The sequence below is a fragment of the Orcinus orca genome, chromosome 3 (assembly GCF_937001465.1).
Source record: "Orcinus orca chromosome 3, mOrcOrc1.1, whole genome shotgun sequence".
Taxonomy (NCBI): Eukaryota; Metazoa; Chordata; class Mammalia; order Artiodactyla; family Delphinidae; genus Orcinus; species Orcinus orca.
The window spans coordinates 61,762,123-61,781,606 of record NC_064561.1 but is presented as its reverse complement, the minus strand read 5'-3'; the positions used below and the strand labels follow the sequence as shown (position 1 = coordinate 61,781,606).

Sequence of the window (19,484 nt, the reverse complement as noted above, 5' to 3'; positions counted from 1 at the left end):
GGTTGGTGAGATCAGTGTTATAAGACAGGATCCATGACAAAAAAGATCTTGCTGAAGAAGACAAGCCAGAAAGATGCACACTGTTGTGAGACAAGTCTTTCCCTGACTCTGTGCTGCATATACTACCTTCTCGGGTACAATTTTCTACATTTAATGGGCTGCAGCAGAGAACAGCGTTTGAGGACAGCTCCGGACCTCACCCCTTGGAGCTGCCCCTTGCTTACGCTGTGGCCTTGAGAAAATTACTTCATTACTCTGGGCTGCAGTTTGCTCAGCTTAAAACAATGGCAATAATAGTAGTACTATTTCATCGGATTGATGGGAAATTGAGATAATATATCTATATAACATGCTTAGACTAATACCTGATATTCCTTACAAAAATGTTAGATATTAGCTATTATTAATTATTCTCGTGTCCCACTAGACTGTCAGCCCCAGGAAGGTAGGCAACCTTGGCTTTCTTTGTCCCCAGCACAGAGCGCAATGCCTGGTTGTTACTGCGTGAGCCATCAGTACAGCTTTGCTGTCGGTGAACGCAGACCAAGTTCAGTGAGCATCATCTGCACCTTTACTCCACCTAAGTGTCTATTCTGCTGTAGTGGGGGGAGGAATTACACACACTTACGCGCGCGCGCGCACACACACACACACACACTTCCTGAGCTGGAGTGAAGAAGGGGCACATGGGGCCAGCTAAGCCATTACTGTCTCCATGTGGAATTGACTCTGCCTTGAGAGAACCACAGCCAACCCCAGTGTCATGTTTAAGCAACCAATGTGTGTAATGTATCAGTTGGGACCAAACAGCACTGGAATGTAACATCGTGCTGTATAAGTAAAGTGTTTACTAAACAAATTGCCAACATAAGCAAGATATGGAGAGCCTGCTTCAAGAGGATATTTCCCAAAGCACTTAGAAGTATCCACTTATTAACAATCACATTGGCATGATGGCATGCAAGGAAATGACTGATTGTTTGGGCTTTTAATTTAAGCAGTAGCAGGAGTTTTTAGAATTGTTGGAATTTGGAAACTTTTTTGCTCTGTGTATCTTGGATAGATATAACCTTAGAATAAATTATGTTGTATTTTAGAAATGTCAAAAGCTATTGATTTAAAATACAAGTACATGCTTTTAACAACAACAACAAAAAAGCGCCTTTTTTAAAAAGACTTAAGTCCAGAGGGACAAAAAGGGAAAGATGGATACATTTGACCCTATAAAATTTGACTATAAAATATAAATTTAACACTTAAGTTTTCTACCTTATTAAAAATATTTTAAAGTCAAAAGCCAAATGGGCAGCCTAGAAAAATATTTCCGAGATGTACTAAGAGAAAGTTAATTTACTTAACATTTTAAATGCATTTGCAAATCCATAAGAATAACTCATTAGAAACAGGCAAAATATATGAATAGGCAGTTCTTTGAAAAAATAAATGTACAAAGATATGAGGCTTTACTCATTAAAGAAATACAGCTGACCTTTGAACAGCAATTGTGTGGTCCACTATTTTTTTAAAATAAATACGTACTACGGTAACTACAGTAGTACACGATCTACCTTGGATTAAATCCGCAGATACGAAAACACAGATACGGAGGAACCTCAGATTTGGAAGGCTGACTATAAATTACATGTGGATTTTTGCTGATAGCAGGGCTGGCACCCCTAACCCCCTACATTGTTCAAGGGTCAACTGTACAAAGTAAATAATTCAATTTTTTTTCACTTGTCAGATAAAGGACAGTTGATGTGATAGTGTTGGCAGGGTGGTGGACAAAATGTCACTCTTACACGTTGCTGGAAGGAGATTGGGTGCAACATCTTTGGAGGGCTGTTGACAATATCCATTAAATTGGAAAATCCACATAATCTTTGTCCCAGTAGTTCTACTTTTATAAAGTTAGCCTACAACACATGTACATAAGCTGATCAAGGATGTTTATGGTAGTATTGTAGGAAATAGCAGATAATTAAATCATCTTTGAACGTCCATCAACAGGCTAAATATTTTATGGTATATTTATGCAATAAAGCATAAAGGAGCTATTTAAAATAATTAGATATAGAGCTATATGTAATGGTATGAAAGGACAGAAAGAGTATAATTATGTAGAAAGGGCTTATAATCTCTGTTCCTACAGGAATGCTAGTACCTTGCTATTGCTGTCAAAAGGGAATACATATAATATGCAGGAAAAAAATCTCTTAAAGGATACAGAAGAAATGGTTAATAGTGGTTGCCTTCTAGGAATAGAACTAAAATTTTGCAACGGGAAGAAGACTTAATTTTCTCTGAATAATTGTACTTTTTTTTATCATTTGTAACTTTTAGCTTTCAGTGGGCCAGACATTATACTTCTGGTTTATAGCATGTCATCTTCAAAACCACTGGCGAGTCAAGTTTAATTAGCTCTGTTCTACAGATGGGGACCTTATGATTTGAAAAGATGGAGTAACTTATCTAGGGTCCCACCACTGGTGTCCTTGTTCTCTCATCACTAGAAAGGTTTACAGAAATATCAAGGAGTGCGGTTCTCAGTAATCTCACGTATGTTCATGACTCCATACTTAGGAAGGCTGAAATATTTTTAAAGAAAAAATAAAATATTTTCCAAATATTTTTACCTCAAAAGTAGAAAAAAGAATGGATTTTCTGCTTTACTTTCTAGAATGCTCTTCTCCCAAATTCCAAGTGTCAGGGTGGTATAACAAAGTCTAAAAAGTGTTTCCCCTCTTCTTTCCTTCAACACTGTTTACTGACCACAATGTTTAGACTGGGGAGATGGTAAGAGAAGTAGAACAAAGGAAATAAAGAGCGTCAGGCCTGAATCCCGCCATCAGTACGCTTGCGTTTAGGGAAAGACTTGGGAAAGCCTGACTTGTGATTCTAGAAGGATAGACAAAGAAGTTCCACCTTGCTTCTCCTGATTCTACCTCTGGAATGGGTGGACAGCTACAGAGATTAACAATGTGGGTGCAGGATCACAAAGGTGTATATGAATTTACATGAAGGTGGATTTATTCTATCCACCCCTCAAGTGTTGGGTGTGGCTTTGTGACAACAGTCAACTGCTGTCCCCTCAGTTGGTCTTACTGTCCATGTGACTTATAAATTCAAGCCTACCGAAGAGCTGAGTGTGATTCTAGTGCTTAAACATTTGCTTTTCATACAATAGCCCCTAAATGCAATTCCTTGGGTGCTCACACAAGGAAAACAAAACTGAATTGGACTTTGACAGACTGTCTTGGTCTTCAAATGAGGTACCTTCTCCGAGGATTTACATGTGTAGTTTTGACTGAACAGGTTTTGCCTCACTTCTGACTTACGAACCTAACCCCAAGATGAGTGAGTCACAATACTAGTTGTAATCATGGCCAATTATTTAATCTCTCTGAGGCTGAACACGCCTATCTGTAAAAGCCGTAAGGTTATTGAGAGAATACAAAGGAAACATACATAAACAGACCTCTAATGCCTATAGAATTTCTGTGTCTGGTTGATTAGTGGAGAATGTGCACCTATCCAAAAGAAAAACTCTAAAATAAGTCCTTTTAAGATACTTAGTTTTAAAAATAAATAAAAATATTCCGTGGGATCTCATAACGTTAGGATCTGTTCAGCTTTGTCTTAATCTGATATACCTCCAGACGGCCTTAAGAATACTGTATGTACTGACATGATGGTTGCTAACACTGAGGTGAGAAGACCTGTGTGAAAGCAAGACTGAGGCAGAGAGGAAGGTGCTGGAGGTTGAGCTGCTGCTGCCTGTTTGTTTCCCCGCAGGCCACATTCCCTGGCCCAGACCTATCAGTGTAAGTGAGAACCAGATTCTGTCTCTCCCTACACTCAACCATGACCTTCAAAACCCCACAAAGACCCAGGGTCTAACAGGGTCTCCAGGAGACCCTTTTTATCTTCTTGGCACCAGAGCTTCTCCAGGAACCAGAAGGAAAGTTTTAGAACATGGTACAAGGACAAGACACAAGAAGAAGCCACAACAAAGGTTAACTTTGCTTCAGAGATTGAAGAAAACACTGCTGCAAGGCCACCACACCACAGACTGCAAAGCCCAGATGTGTAGAAATGACACTGACAGCTGCCATTTACTTCCGTGTTGCCTGCTAATATCCAGGTGTCATGATAGCAGCTTACCATGGTATTTGCTGGGAGCTCTGAATTAGCCTATTCCCTAAGCAGTAGTCGTAGTACTAGTAAAAGTAGTTTGTTCCAGTTCATATTCTAAGTACTTTACATATGTTAACACAAACCCTATGATGTATATATTATTTTGATCCTTATTTTATCAATGAAGATACAGAGCATGGAAATAAATCGACAGGAAAAAAAAAAAGAAATTGCCAGGATTACACAAGTATTCATTGTAGGAGCTGGAATTTGAACTCAGGTAGTCTGTCTCCACAGACTGTGCTCTTAATCTCAGGGGCTGGTAAATTTTTTGTAAAGGGCCAGCTAGTAAATATTATGGCATCGATTTTCATATGGTCTCTATTGCATATTCTTTATTGTTTTTTTAAAATCCTCTAAAAATGTAAAACCAATCTTAGCTCACAGGAGACACAAATACAGGCAGCAGGCCCATTTTGGCTGTGGGCCATATGTAATCTGCTGGTTAATACTGCACAGGGTGATCAAAGGTTTAAGCACACAGTGGGTGTGCTATTGCATTACTCCCCTTAGGCAAATCCTATATGCCTGTAATATAATTGGTTTCCCGTTGACAAAATAATCCACAGTTCTGACTTCATCTCTCTCTCTCATTTTGTCTGAATTGATGAGGTTTGGTTGCCTTTTCAATCAGCCTTCCTCCAAACTAGTGTTGCTGTTGTTGGACATTTAAGAAGGGACCGTAAGGATGGAATAAGAGCTTATTTTTCAGTCACTTTCAGTGTGTCATCGGCTTTCTCTCCAGGATGTATTATTATACAGGCAAGTGACCTTAGGCACTACGGCATTGGACTGGATCTTTCTTTGACTGACTAGAAACAAAGGCATAAATAAGATGCAGTATCTCTAAAACCTTAAGGTTGCCACTTTTCTGGGACCTAACCTGACATTATTTAAGGCGGTTCTGCTAGTAGAAATTTATCAGCAACCTGGCATCTAATCCTTTATCATTTTCATTAAAGCTTAAAATGGCTTATAAAGAGACCCGGTTCGTGAAATGGATTGATATCGCAATGGAACGTCCTGCTTTCTAGGTACCTGCTATATACTTGGAGATTCAAAACATCATCACAGCATTGTAGGCTAGGCTGCTAGTGAAGAAACCACTGTGAGTTATTGGATTTGCTAAAAATGAAACAAATCTTGGCTATTTAACACTTCCATAGTACATAATGCATAACTCAGCCTCATGTGATGAGTGTGAGGAAATCATTGCATTGGTTATTTCAGTTTGAAACTTAAGAAAGAACTTACAAAAGTGTTTTTCAAGTTATTTTGACCACAACTCGTAGTAAAATATAGACTAAAAGAATTCTCATGATACAGTACACGTCTATCTACACACAGATGTAAACTGAAACAAAGGTTTCAGAGTCAATACTACTCTAACTACATTTGAGACATTTCTGATATTTTATTATCTATTCCATTCCATTAAATTTTTTAATGTTCTTTATTACAACTAAATTTATTTCATAATTTATTAATGGGTCTTGACTCAGTTTACAAAACACTTCCCTAGAAGACCCACATTCTCACACTGCTCTGGTTTACAAGAAGCAACTGTTTGGGGGTTCTTCTGTATCTTTACATCTTACTTTATTTGTTGAGAACCAGATTTATGTGAGATTTACGTGTAAATCACTGTACCAGGCTCTATGGGAAGTGCAAAGAGACGCCTTCAACTACCCCAAGCCAGGAATTTCCTGAGTTGCCAGGAAAACACAGGTGAACAAAGCAACATATAATCTCTGCCCTCATAGAGTTTATGATCTAGTGAATGAAAGAAACTCAGAACTCAAGGAGTTTGGGAAGACAACATAGTCAGGTGAATGACTTAAGTAAGTAAACTGTTTTATTAGCATTTTTCTGGATAAAAAGTATTTCTTTATCTAGCAGGGTCAGTCCCATTTTTACAGAAGAGAAAATGGAGACTCAGAATCTGTCATTTAGGCTTAAAGACTTAAATATAAGACATGACACCATAAAACTCCTAGAATAGAACATAGGCAAAACATTCTCTGACATAAATTGTACCAATGTTTTCTTAGGTCAGTCTCCCAAAGCAATAGAAATAAAAGCAAAAATAAACAAATGGGACCTAATAAAATTTATAAGCCTTTGCACAGCAAAGGAAACCATAAACAAAAAGACAACCTATGGACTGGGAGAAAATATTTGCAAACGATGTGACAGACAAGGGCTTAATTTCCAAAATATACAAACAGCTCATACAACTCAAAAAAAAAAAAACCAAACAACCCAATCGAAAAATGGGCAGAAAACCTACATAGACATTTCTCCAAAGAAGAAATACAGATGGCGAATAGGCACATGAAAAGATGCTGAACATCACTAATTATTAGAGAAATGCAAATCAAATCTGCAGTGAGGTACCACCTCACACCAGGCAGAAAGGACATCATTACAAATGTTGGATAGGGTGTGGAGAAAAGGGAACCCTCTTACACTGTTGGTGGGAATGTAAATTGGTGCAGCCACTATGGAGAACAGTATGGGGGTTCCTCAAAAAACTAAAAATAGAGTTGCCATATGATCCAGCAATCCCAGTCCTGGGCATATATCTGGACAAAACTATAATTCAAAAAGATACGTGCACCCCTATGTTCATAGCCACATTATTTACAATACCCAAGACTTGGAAGCACCCTAAATGTCCATCGACAGAGGAATGGATAAAGAAGACGTGGTATATATACAATGGAATATTACTCAGACATAAAAAAGAATGGAATAATGCCATTTGCGGCAACATGGATGGACCTAGAGATTATCATACTAAGTGAAGTAAGCCAGACAAAGACAAATATCATATGATATCACTTATAGGTGGAATCTAAAAAAATGATACAAATGAACTTATCTACGAGACAGAAAAGACTCAGTTCTAGAGAACAGACTTGTGGTTGCCAAGGGGAAGGGGTGAGTGGGGGAGGGAAGGACTGGGAGTTTGGGATCAGCAGATACAAACTATTATATACAGGATGGGTAAACAACAAGATCCTACTGTAGAGCACAGGGAACTGTATTCAATATCCCGTGATAAACCATAATGGAAAAGAATATGAAAAAGAATATACATATATGTATAACTGAATCACTTTACTTTACAGGAGAAATTAACATAACATTGTAAATCAACTATACTTCAATAAAATTAAAAAAAAGAATCTGTCATTTACCAGAATTACATCATTGTTTACAGGCCAAATCCAGGATTATTTGTAATAGACATGCTGCCTCACATGATTAAATGTTTTGGGTTTTTTTTGAAATAAAGTGGGTTGGGAGTTTAAAAGAAGTGATGATTAAGTCACATTATAAAAATGTTTTCTCCTTGAGAAAGCTTGGAAGATGAGAGGTCCCATTACTCATCTCTTTCCTTCAGAAGGAGCTAATCTGATAATTTTTGAAATCGACAAATTATGTCTTTTAAAGAGAAGAATGGCACCTTCTTGTACTTTGCAATCTTTTCTGATTAAATTCTTAAAATCCCTCATTTGGAATTTTACTCATCTAAACCCTTATTTCAAAAACCAGGAAAGAAAGTGGGACATTTTCTGCAGATCATCAAGGAAGGGAACCAAAGAATGTCACCTGTCTGGGAGAGTCTAGGCTTTGTTCTTCTCTTCACCAAGCATTTCTTGAGCATTGACCCAAGAGACCATGCTATCTATACACTAAACATCTACTGCTCCTAGGAAGGAGTGAACATGTTATTATTTTTTAATTGATGTATAGTTGATTTAAAATGTATTAGTTTCAGGTATATAGCACAGTGATTCAATATTTTTATAGATTATATTCCATTTAAAGTTTAGGAGTGGAAATTTTTAAATGGCAGATGGAAAAGATCATCTCAACTTCAAATGAAGTGTATAAAATAGACTTTTATACTCATATTCATCCTCTTCTCTTAGATATCTGTGCCTTGGGGATCAACTCATTCTGTAAACTTACATGTGTAATAGTTTCTTACTTGGGAAAATTGAGATCATTTGGATACACTAAAGAGCGGTTTTAGTGAGAAAACAGACACGGAGAAGATTTTTAAAGTGCCAACCCTTAGTAGAATTGTATGCACAGAGGACCAGGTCTCTGGCCACCTATGTGAAACCCTCTGTTACATCCACTTAGAGCCCAACAACTTCTCCCTTTCTTAACGTTCACCAAGAGTTTTAATTGTCCACTCATTTTGTGACTATTTAATCCGTAAGAGTCTCTCTGGGGAGCCTTCACTAGACTACAGTCTCCATAAAAATAGAGATTTTATTTCTACTCTATTACTACTATATCCCCCAGTACTAAGCAATGTGATTAAGTGTTAAAGAAATGTCTATTGGATGAATGAATGGTCATGTTAAGGAATGTTGTTTTAAATACAGTACTTAGGTTTAGTTCAATCTTTATATATTATTCATTAGCTACTAAAAGAGCACCTGAATCACTCATGATGTTCTTTTTGTTTGTTTTACAGTCAACTTTGACCACTTTGAAATTTTAAGAGCCATTGGAAAAGGCAGTTTTGGGAAGGTGAGAACCAAAATGATTAACCAATAATGGGGTATGTAGCTCAGAGAACAGAGAGCCCAAGAAGGTTCAGATTAGTTACTGGGACCACAGTAAATGATAATTCAGAGATGTTTTCATAATGGGTTTTTATAAAATTATTACCACAGTTTGAGCAAAGTATGAGACAGGCAGCTACATAATGAACATGTATGATCTCAGAATTATCTCAAAGTCAAATCAGTTTACTCACTAGGGTTGGAGGCTTTCTCTACACTAATGGGGAAAGTAAGATTTCATAATCATTTGCAAGTTGTACCAGTACATTCAGTAACAGTTGTCTTGTCAGTATAAGAATTAAATCTTTTCATGTGGGAAAGAAGCCACCTGATTTCTGTTCTCCCCAATTGTACCACAGTTTTATTTTAAAAAACCTACCACAAAAATCCTACCATAAAATTCATACACATTCAGTCCAATTCTTTGTAAGAATCTTCTAGATTCATATCCTGATTACTATTGTGTCTTGTGGAAACATACTTTAACAGAATACCTCATATTTCATAGTGAACTTGCATTTTAGAATCCTCTGCTGTCGACTTTATCAGGCATTATATGAACCTCTAAAAGAGTTTCACAAACATGCACATCACGCTTCGTGTTTATCCCCATGCTTCAAGTCCTTTTTGGTTGTATCACCTGTGGCTGTCAACAGAAATTCTCACACAATATTGTTCATCTTGACAGTTTAGTCATGCCTATTTTGGTCACTAAAAAGCAGAATAAGGATGCTGTTAGTTATTGGAAGATTCCTGACATAGAGGCAGCTATTTTCCCCAAAATGCTGTCTTAAAAATCCCCAAAAGCAAAAACAGGCAAACTTGTTTGAGAAGGCAGAGATTTAGAAATTGACTTGGTACAGGGGAAGAAAGTGCAATTTTTTACTCTGAAATCAGAGCTAAGTGGCAACTTCAACATCAGAGAATTTGCAAGTGATGGGGTCTCCATGCTGTGATAAACGGTCTTGTTCTGTCTCATTCCCATGATCCATCATCTCCCTAATCACTTTCTCACTCTGGTTGGCACCATTAGGTCTGCATCGTACAGAAGAACGATACCAAGAAGATGTATGCGATGAAGTACATGAACAAACAAAAGTGTGTGGAGCGCAATGAAGTGAGGAATGTCTTCAAGGAGCTCCAGATCATGCAGGGGCTGGAGCATCCTTTCCTGGTTAATTTGTGGTAAGTCGTTTTCTTGGACCTCTGAATGGGACACTCCTATCTTCACCCCCAAATCCTCTTACATAAACACATCCTGATCTCTACGTGTGCATTGGCAAAACCCTCATTGGGATCTTCCTCGGGACTTTCATTCGCCTTGGCTTCTTTGACTTTATAAAGAAACAAAAATGTTATATTATCACCAGTAAATACTGCTCAGTTCAGTTGCCATATTTCCCCTTGTCCTTGAGGTCAGTATTTTTTTTAAAGCATTGTCATTCAATAGGCTGGCAAGGAATGAGTTCAGATGTCTTCTCACTCATTAGGTCTTTTTCCCCCTTACTCGTGGGGCAGAGACTTGGAGTGCAAAGTATGGTATCACTGGCAGAGATGAGGTTGACTGTTAGGACTTGTACAAAACACTTTCTTCTTAAAGTGATTGGCAATCAACCTTTTTTCCTTGCAGCATACTTCTTAAGCAGCCACATATATACCTGTGGGTTGGAAAAGGACGGGTGCTGCCTTTCTCACCAAATAGACTTTAACACAACCGGAGCTAATTTATGTCAGTAGCTAGACATTAAATGACTGATCTGCTCTCAAAGCCATTATCATAATCCAAGCCTTAGGAGACAGCGGAGACGCTTGCATTATCTACTCCTTCCTGCTCTCTTCTTACCCATGGAGGTCTCTATGTGGCTGGCTCATTTTGCTCTACATTTTAATGCATCCATTATGTTAAGAGCCAGTTCTTAAAGCTAATTCAGTATGACTGTTATTTAAATATGTATACCAAGCAGTTCTTACTTACTAGCAAAGGGAAAAAAAACCCAAAGATCTCTATTCAGAGAATACTAATGGAAAAATCATCGAAATGTCACTGTGTGTTTAGGGAGATTCTCTAGAGGAATCAGTGCATAAAACCTGTCTCCCTCCATCTTTAATTTATACAGTTCACTTAATACACAATTTGCTTGAAGACTCTATGCCACAATTGAAAAGAAGATGGTTCTGTGTGACTTGGAAATAGGTCTGTTAGGGTTTATGCACTGTTCAGACATGGGGAAGCTCATTCTGGCCCAGCCTCGGTGTATTTAATCAGTATTTTACAATGGCCTCTTCACAATGCTGCCATGTGAAGAGTTAAATGGATGCAGCTCTTTCTTCCCCGTCCTTAGCAATCATCAAATTGCCTTTTTTTCCCTCTCTTCACAATGATGATCCTCCCTTTGTTCAAACTCACACTGTCCTCCTTCAAAAGTTCAACCAAACTAATTTTCTTCTTTTAAGACCAGGAAACCTTTGTAAGGGCACATGTACCATTTTGCCCTCTCATGCTTGTCTGTCATCCTTGAGTAGGCCACGTTGATTTCATTCTATTCCCTTTTTTTTTTTTTTAATAACATGAGTGTTGTGAGACTTTAAGCTGGCCAAAGAGTATAGATTTTGCTACTTGCTCACTTGGTTTCACTCCAGACATCATTCTCTTGTCTGTGCATCCTGACTTGGCAATAACAGGACATATATCCTATTCTACCCTTCTTCTCACTTCTGACACTGAATCTTACAGTAGAATCCTGGGCACCATTAACATGATAGAAGAGAGAGAAGAGACAGCTCCACCCCCATGATTCTAATACCACATTCAGAACTGGAAACTGATAAGGGACATTCCCAAAGGTACAGCAGAAACCCCTTTGTCTTTCAAACCTTGAGATAAAAGTCTGCAGACTTCAGCACCTTTTCTCCTTCTAATAAATGCTTTCTGCCTTACTCAGTACAGCATAGTAAATATAAGTGATCTTTCCACAACTATTAAGCACCTTGCAGGGCTTCAGGAGGTGTGGCTGTAATTTACTTTATCATTTTTAAGTCCCATTGTTATAAGATACGCTTAATGTGTGTAATTCGGGTTGTTTCTATGAGTGAAGTATGATCAAGTGCTCTGCCCGGTGCCCAGCACACAGTAAGCATCTTACAAACGGTAGCTCTTAATTTCCTTGCTCCATTAAGGCATAGCATTCTCAAGTGCCCATCACTGGTGGCCAGTGTGGAACTCCAAAAGACAAATCTGAAGGGTGCTGGTCCCAAGGCAACCTGGCAAGCTGTGTGTGGTGAAGGAAGGGGGGAAGAGTCTTCAACTCATTCCCTGTAAGAGCTTATGTTTGTTTTGTCTTCCACCTGCATTCTGCAAATCAAAGAAAAGATTCCCTGTGTATTATGTACAATTGAATCTAGATTCTTCTATCCTGGGTTTAACTAGACTGAGCTTTATATCCCCAAAACTTCAGGAGCCGATTTTCTTAAGAAGCATTGTATGATTAACAAAATAATAGCAACATTTTTTAGACACTCATGTACTTCTGTACCCATTCATGTACTCTCTTTTGCTGATACGTTGTGTTGGCCTGCCAATATTGCTTTTATTTATTTTTTTTAACATCTTTATTGGGGTATAATTGCTTTACAATGGTGTGTTAGTTTCTGCTTTATAACAAAGTGAATCAGTCATACATAAACATATGTTCCCATATGTCTTCCCTCTTGCGTCTCCCAATATTGCTTTTAATAATAATCTTCTCAGGGATGCTCAAAATGTCCTCTGGGGATGTGTTCAGAAAATTCTGGTTTTCAGGTTGAAGGAAAACACAAATTGTTTCTCTTTCAAGCAGGTTTTACACTAACGTTAAGACGTTGGTTTATGACTATATTGGTATAAACACAGACACATATGATCTTTGAAAACTTTTCTGCTCATTGCAAGTTGAAAAACAGAAAATCACATAGAGAACTGAAAATTCTCCAATAATCCTATCACCTTGAAACCACTCCTAACAGTGTGGAGTTTCCAGTAAAATGTCTGCATCTGATTATGCATGAGTCCCATTCATTCCTTCATTCATGTATATATTTCCGGAGCATCACGATTTATAATCAGGGTTGCCAGATAAAATACAGGATGCATAATTAGATTTGAATTTCAGATAAATAACCAATAACTTTTAGTATATGTCCCAAGGATCACACAGGACATATTTTAAGTAAAAATTACTCATTATGTGAATTTCTAATTTGTGGGCATGTTGTATTTTTATTTGCTCAACCTGGGGACCCTAATTGTAACAGAGGCGCGTACCGTGGGGACGCAGTACTGAGTCCAAATAGCGCATGAATATATCAACTATGAGAAGTGCATGAAGGAACTAAGTAGAAAGAGGGGTGTGGGTGGTATGTTTTGAGGGTTTTCAGGGAAGGAAGGTCACTAGTCTGGGAGCATCGGTGTTAAGGGTGGAAGAACTTTCTGAATTAAAATTCAGCCTCTCCAGACCTCTCCAGACCTGGCCCGACTCAGAACACAGTTATCAGATAAAGGCCATGTTATAAAGTGAAGGCTGCCCGACAGGGCTGACATCCAAGGAAAGCAAATACAATCTTCCTGCGAGCCCCTCCCTGAGGGCCTCTAAACAAAGCCCTGGCAACCCACAGCCCGCAAAACAAGCGCCTATGTCCTGCCCGGCACAGCCGATCCCCAGGCGGCTTTTGTTCACTGAGATTAAGCCTGCAGCTGCGCACAGCCACTCAGGGCTCCGAGCTCTCCTCACCCGCGTCTCCCGTTCCTCCCGTCCCGTGAACCCCAAGGGTCCTCGTGTGATTTCAGAAAATGAGAAGATGCGACTGTCTGTGTTAAATGAAAAGGACCATGGGTACTGGGAGTGCGAAAAGGGAGCCCCGTGAGATAGCTCAACACAGTCACATAAATGAGTTCCCTGGAAGCAACCTCTATCATCTGTGACTCAGAGTGCCAGCACCTCTTCACGCAATCAGAGACCTTTGAGAACTCAGGGCAGCCTTCAGAGCCCCAGCATCAACCATAATAGCTTCTATTACTTTGGGTTTTACATATATGTTCTCGTGTATTCATCCCAACAACCTATGTGGATGGGGATTATTCTTCCCATTTTACACCTGAAGAAACTGAGGCTCAGAGAGGTTACACCATTTCCCCAGAGTCACACAGCCAGGACCCAAACCCAGGAATCCTGATTTCAAAGACCCTGCTCTTCCTGCTATCCTCTACCCTCCCCTACAGATGTCTTGTGAGACTCTCTTACAAAATACGTACAGAAATGCAATTTATTTGTTGATCTTTCTCCACACCCCACCAGAATACAAACTCCATGACGCTGATACATTAGTATCTTTTGTTTACTGCCTCACTCTCCAGCTCCTACAATAGTGCCCAGCTCACAGAAAGGGCTCAATAAATATATGTTGAATGAATGAATGAACAAATGAAGTGAATTAGCAGCGGGACTAGTTTTCTGGCTCCTGGTTTTTTGCTCTTTGCCCATCATACCTCTGCCACCTCTTGCACACTCACACACAGCCCCATATAATCATGCCCATTCCAGATTCTTGGTAGGCCCTGAGGTCAGAGGGACCCGAGTTTGAATCCCTGTTTCGCCACTTGCTAACTGTGTAAACGAAGCAAGTTACATTATGTGTTTTTCTTGGTTTCCTCATCTATAATTGGGAATTAGAGCAATATCCATAGCAGAAGGTACTGATACGAATAAGAACATGTATATAAGGCATCTCAAACACAGTAGATATTTCATAAATGATGGCTTTAAACAAACAACTCTGAGGCCCCTCCCAGAAATGACATGACCCCCCTGCCCCCATAGCCAGAGACGATTCTAAAGATTCTTAGGTGGACAGATGCACCCGAACTTGAGCTGGCTTGGGCATTAGAAAGTCTTTTGTTCTAAAATTTTAACTCAAACAATTTCTTTGAATCTAAAATAAATGTCTTGATATAAAATAAGGAACTACAGAGTGTTCTAATGAAAATAACAAATATCCATATATCGTCACTCAGAATAACTGTTGTAATAGTTTTCTATTGCTGCTTTAACAAATTACCGCCCACACAAAACAACAACAACAAATTACCACCAACACAGTGGTTTAAAACAACAGGAATTGAAGTAGCTGAGGTTAAAGCTATTTTCGTAATATAATGAAAACATTCTTTTCCTTTTGCCCTGCATGGTTATTTGCACTGAAACTTCACAGGCAAAACTAATCAGAACAATGATTACCTATGGAATGTAGAGATTAACTAGAAGGTTGCATGTGGAAAACTTAGGGAGTGATTGAAAGATTCCATTATCTTTATTGTGGCGTTGCTCCTAGGAGAGTATATATTTGTAAAAATTCATTACATTTTATACTTAATATCTGTGCATTTCACTATAATTTTCCCTCATTAAAAGAATATGGAAAATTTTTTTTAAAACACAGATGTATTATATTACAATTCTGGAGGTCAGAAGTGCAAAATCAGTCTTCCTGAGCTAAACCCAAGCTATCAGCAGGGCTGTGTTCCTTCTGAAGGCTCTGCGGGGAGGACTTACTTCCTTACCTTTTCCAGCTTCTCCGGGCTGCCTGCATGCCTCGGTTCATGGCTCCTTCTTCCATCTTCAAACCTCTCTCTGACCTTCTGCCTTCCTCTTCCACCTTTTAAGGACTCCTGTGATTGCATTGGGCCCACCTGGTGATGATGATTCTTGCCCAAGCTCTAGCCACTCTCCACTGGGCTCTCTTCTCAGCTAGGCCTCAATCCTACCCAATAAAGACTTGAAAAAAACACTAACATTCTTTTTAGGGCTTCCCTGGTGGCGCAGTGGTTGAGAGTCCGCCTGCCGATGCAGGGCACACGGGTTCGTGCCCCGGTCTGGGAGGATCCCACATGCTGCGGAGCGGCTGGGCCCGTGAGCCATGGCCGCTGAGCCTGCGCGTCCGGAGCCTGTGCTCCGCAACGGGAGAGGCCACAACAGTGAGAGGCCCGCGTACCGCAAAAAAAAAAAGAAAAACACTAACATTCTTTTTAACAGCTCAAGGCCTCATCCTAGGATGACCCTAGCCCACTTATAGTGCTTGCCTGAGAAAACTCAAGGCTGGAGAAAAATTTACTGTTTGCTCCACGAACACTTGAATACAGGGCCCCTGTCTCCCAGCCACTGCGGAAGGGGAGGAGCCCAATTTCCATACACGGCGTCAGTTAACAAACCAGGTGGGATTCACGCGGACCAACCCCACCTTCCCAGTTTTTGTAAGTTTTCACTTGCTGGCTCTTCTGAGCCCCCGCTCACCACCCTCTCTATTCCCTATTCAACAAATCAAAGTTGAGTTCAGTTCACAACTGGACTCTTTCTTTTTTTTTTACATCTTTATTAGAGTATAATTGCTTTACAATGGTGTGTTAGTTTCTGCTTTATAGCAAAGTGAATCAGTTATACATATACATGTGGACTCTTTCTATTGCAGTAGGATATTACGGACTAAACTCTCTCCTTACTACTTTAACCAGTGTCAGCTTTGTTAACTTAGGAAGAGATGTGATTAAATTAAGGATCTTGAGAAGGGGAGATTATCCTGAATTATCCAGTGTTGTCATAGGAAGAAGTTGTCCCTGATGAACCTGGATAGTTGGGGAAGAAGGAAGCAGTCCCTGAAGAAGAACTTGGCAGACAACAGTGTTATCGTGTGGCCAATACATAGTACTTGTTCCATATAGTTGTTGACTGACTGACTGTTGGGCTAATGGCCAAGGAACTGGATCTTTATAATGCAGACTTATTCATTTATTCCTCAATATTACAAAGGATTCCTTAGAAATTCATTGGAAGAATATGTGGTAGCTTACATAGTATCAGAAGTAAAGCTTGAAGAAGCAGGTCTCAGGAGGGTGAGGGACAAAGGCAGTTCTGGGACTCTAGGTAGCAGGAAGTAATGGACAGAAGTGCAAAATCAGTCTTCCTGAGCTAAAACCAAGCTATCACAGGGCTGTGTTCCTTCTGAAGGCTCTAGGGAAGAGGACTTACTTCCTTACCTTTTCCAGCTTCTCCGGGCTGCCTGCATGCAGGGTATCTCAGCTGGGATGAATCAGCTCCAGCCAATTTTCTAACCTTGCATCACGGACTCAACGTTCAAAGTCCTGGGAGGGAATCCAACTGGACTTGCTCAGAAACATGCTTACCCCTTGGCTAGAAGAAAGAGTGAAACAAATAATGACTCCTAGATTGTTAGCCGGAAAAACTTGGTGAATAATTGTGTCATTCACTGAAGAGGAGCAGATTCATTGTCAAAATCAAGAACTCTCTTTAATTAACAAGAACTCTCTGTTGACTTTGAGCTGCATCTTAGTCATGCTGTTGAATAGGCATTGAGTCTGGTGCTCAGAAGAGAAATCCAGAGTCAAAGGAGAAGTCCCACAAAACATGAATATGGGAATCATTGGCTTATAGGTGCTATTTAAATCAGAGACTTGAAGGAAGCACCTTTGGAGGGAGATTACATTAAAAAAAAAGGGTTGAGGACTCAAGACCTAGAGCATTTAATACAGTAGTTCTGACAGAGGAGGAAGACTCAGGGAAATAGACAAAGAAGGTACTCCCAGGAACCTAGCCAACAAGCTAGGGGTAAATCAGGAGAGAATCCTAGAATCAAGAAAGGAAAGTGTTTCAGAAAAGAGGCATGTAAACCATTTCAAGTGCTGCAGAGAAGTCAAGAATAAGGAGACAACTGCCCACTGACTTGGGAAGAGATAGATGTGGTGACCTTGATATGAGCCAACTCCAAATGGCTGGACAAAAGGTGGAAGGGAGTGGCTTGATCAGAGCATGGGACTGAGTAATTTTCTTTTTCGAGGGTGGAGTGCAAAGTGGTTTTGTTGTGTTTTGAGATTAATCCATGTTGTCACAAGCAGCAATAGTGTATTGTCATTTCTCTATCATAGTCCACTGTATGAATATCCATCCCATGGCTTATTTATACATCTTACTATTTTTTATTATGCAACACAATTTTTTTTTTTTTTTTGCGGTTCGCGGGCCTCTCACTGTTGTGGCCTCTCCCTTCGCGGAGCACAGGCTCCGGACGCGCAGGCTCAGCGGCCATGGCTCACGGGCCTAGCCGCTCCATGGCATGTGGGATCTTCCCGGACCAGGGCACAAACCCGCATCCCCTGCATCGGCAGGCGGACTCCCAACCAGCACGCCACCAGGGAAGCACTGCAACACAATTTTTAATTGAAGTATAGGTGATATACAGTGTTGTGTTATATATATATATATATCCTTTTTCAGATTCTTTTCCCTTATAGGTTATTACAAAATATTGAGTAATAGTTCCCTGTGCTCTACAGTAGGTCCTTGTTGGTTATCTATTTTATATACAGTAGTGTGTGTATATACATCTTATTACTGATGGATGTTTGGATTGTTTCCAGTTTGAAACTTTTACAAATAGTCCTGCTGTTAACATTCTTCTTTGTATCTTTTGGTAGACAAAAGTACACACATTTGGGGGCAATAAACCTAGGAATTAAATCACCGGATCCTAAGATTTATGTAGGTTTACCTGGCAAACAGTTTTCCAAAGAAGCTGTACCAATTTATATTCACATCAGCAAGATGTGAGAATTCAAGTTACTCTAAAACCTCACCAACACTTGGTATTGTCAGTTTCTTTACATATAGGTATTCCAGTAAATGTGTTAATTGTATCTCATTTGGTTTCAGATTGAGTTTCCCTGGTGACTTAGAGTTTGGGAACATTTTTATATGCTTATTGGCCATTGGGAATCTGTTCTTGAGAAGTGCTTGCGTTTTTGGTCCATCTTTTTATGGTTTGCCTCTTTTTCTCATTGATCCATAGAAGTTCTTTATATATTCTGTAAACAAGTCTTTTTGAGGATGTAAATTATTTGCCCAATCTGTGACTTACCTTTTCACTCTATAATGATGTTTTTTAAAATAAGCATTAAAGCTTGAATTTAAATGTGGTATAATTTATCAACCTTTTCCTTTATGGGTAGTGCTTTCTGTGTCATGTTTAGGTAATCTTTGCCCATACCAATGTGAAAATATCTATCCTGTTTCCTAGAAGCTTTGTTGTTTTAGCTTTTACATTTAGATCTATATTCCAGGACCAAGATTCACTTTCTTTCCCCATATGGCTATCTAATTAACCCAACACCATTTATTGGAGCTTTTATGTTTCCCTTCCTGCATCACAGTAACACATTTGTTATTAGTCATCATATACGTGTGGGTTTCCAGACTTTGTTCTATTGATCTACTTGTGTACCTTGACACATTTATCACACTACCCTAAGGACTACAGCTTCAGACTGGTAAAAGAATTCAGTAAAATAATGCTCCTTCTTGGGCTTCCCTGGTGGCGCTGTGGTTGAGAGTCCGCCTGCCGATGCAGGGGACACGGGTTCGTGCCCCGGTCCGGGAGGATCCCACGTGCCACGGAGCGGCTGTGCCCGTGAGCCATGGCCGCTGAGCCTGCGCGTTCGGAGCCTGTTGCTCCGTGACGGGAGGGGCCCCAGCAGTGAGAGGCCCACGTACCGCCAAAAAAAAACAAAAAAACCCCATAATGCTCCTTCTTGATTATCTTCATTATAGTTGGACCTTTTCAATTCCATATAAATTTCATAATCAGCTTGTCAACTTGTAT

At 39.6% G+C, this 19,484-nt stretch overlaps 1 protein-coding gene across 2 annotated transcripts in view; it reads left to right on the top strand.

Annotated features, from left to right (window-relative positions):
• The window catches only part of STK32A (serine/threonine kinase 32A), a 122,042-nt gene that overhangs the window by 25,449 nt on the left and 77,109 nt on the right, over positions 1-19,484 (top strand). For both annotated transcript variants that reach the window (XM_012536944.3, XM_033406846.2), the window contains exons 3-4: positions 8,696-8,751; positions 9,820-9,971. In XM_012536944.3, the coding sequence (XP_012392398.2) occupies positions 8,696-8,751; positions 9,820-9,971 (208 nt within the window). The remainder of the gene's footprint in view (positions 1-8,695; positions 8,752-9,819; positions 9,972-19,484) is intronic.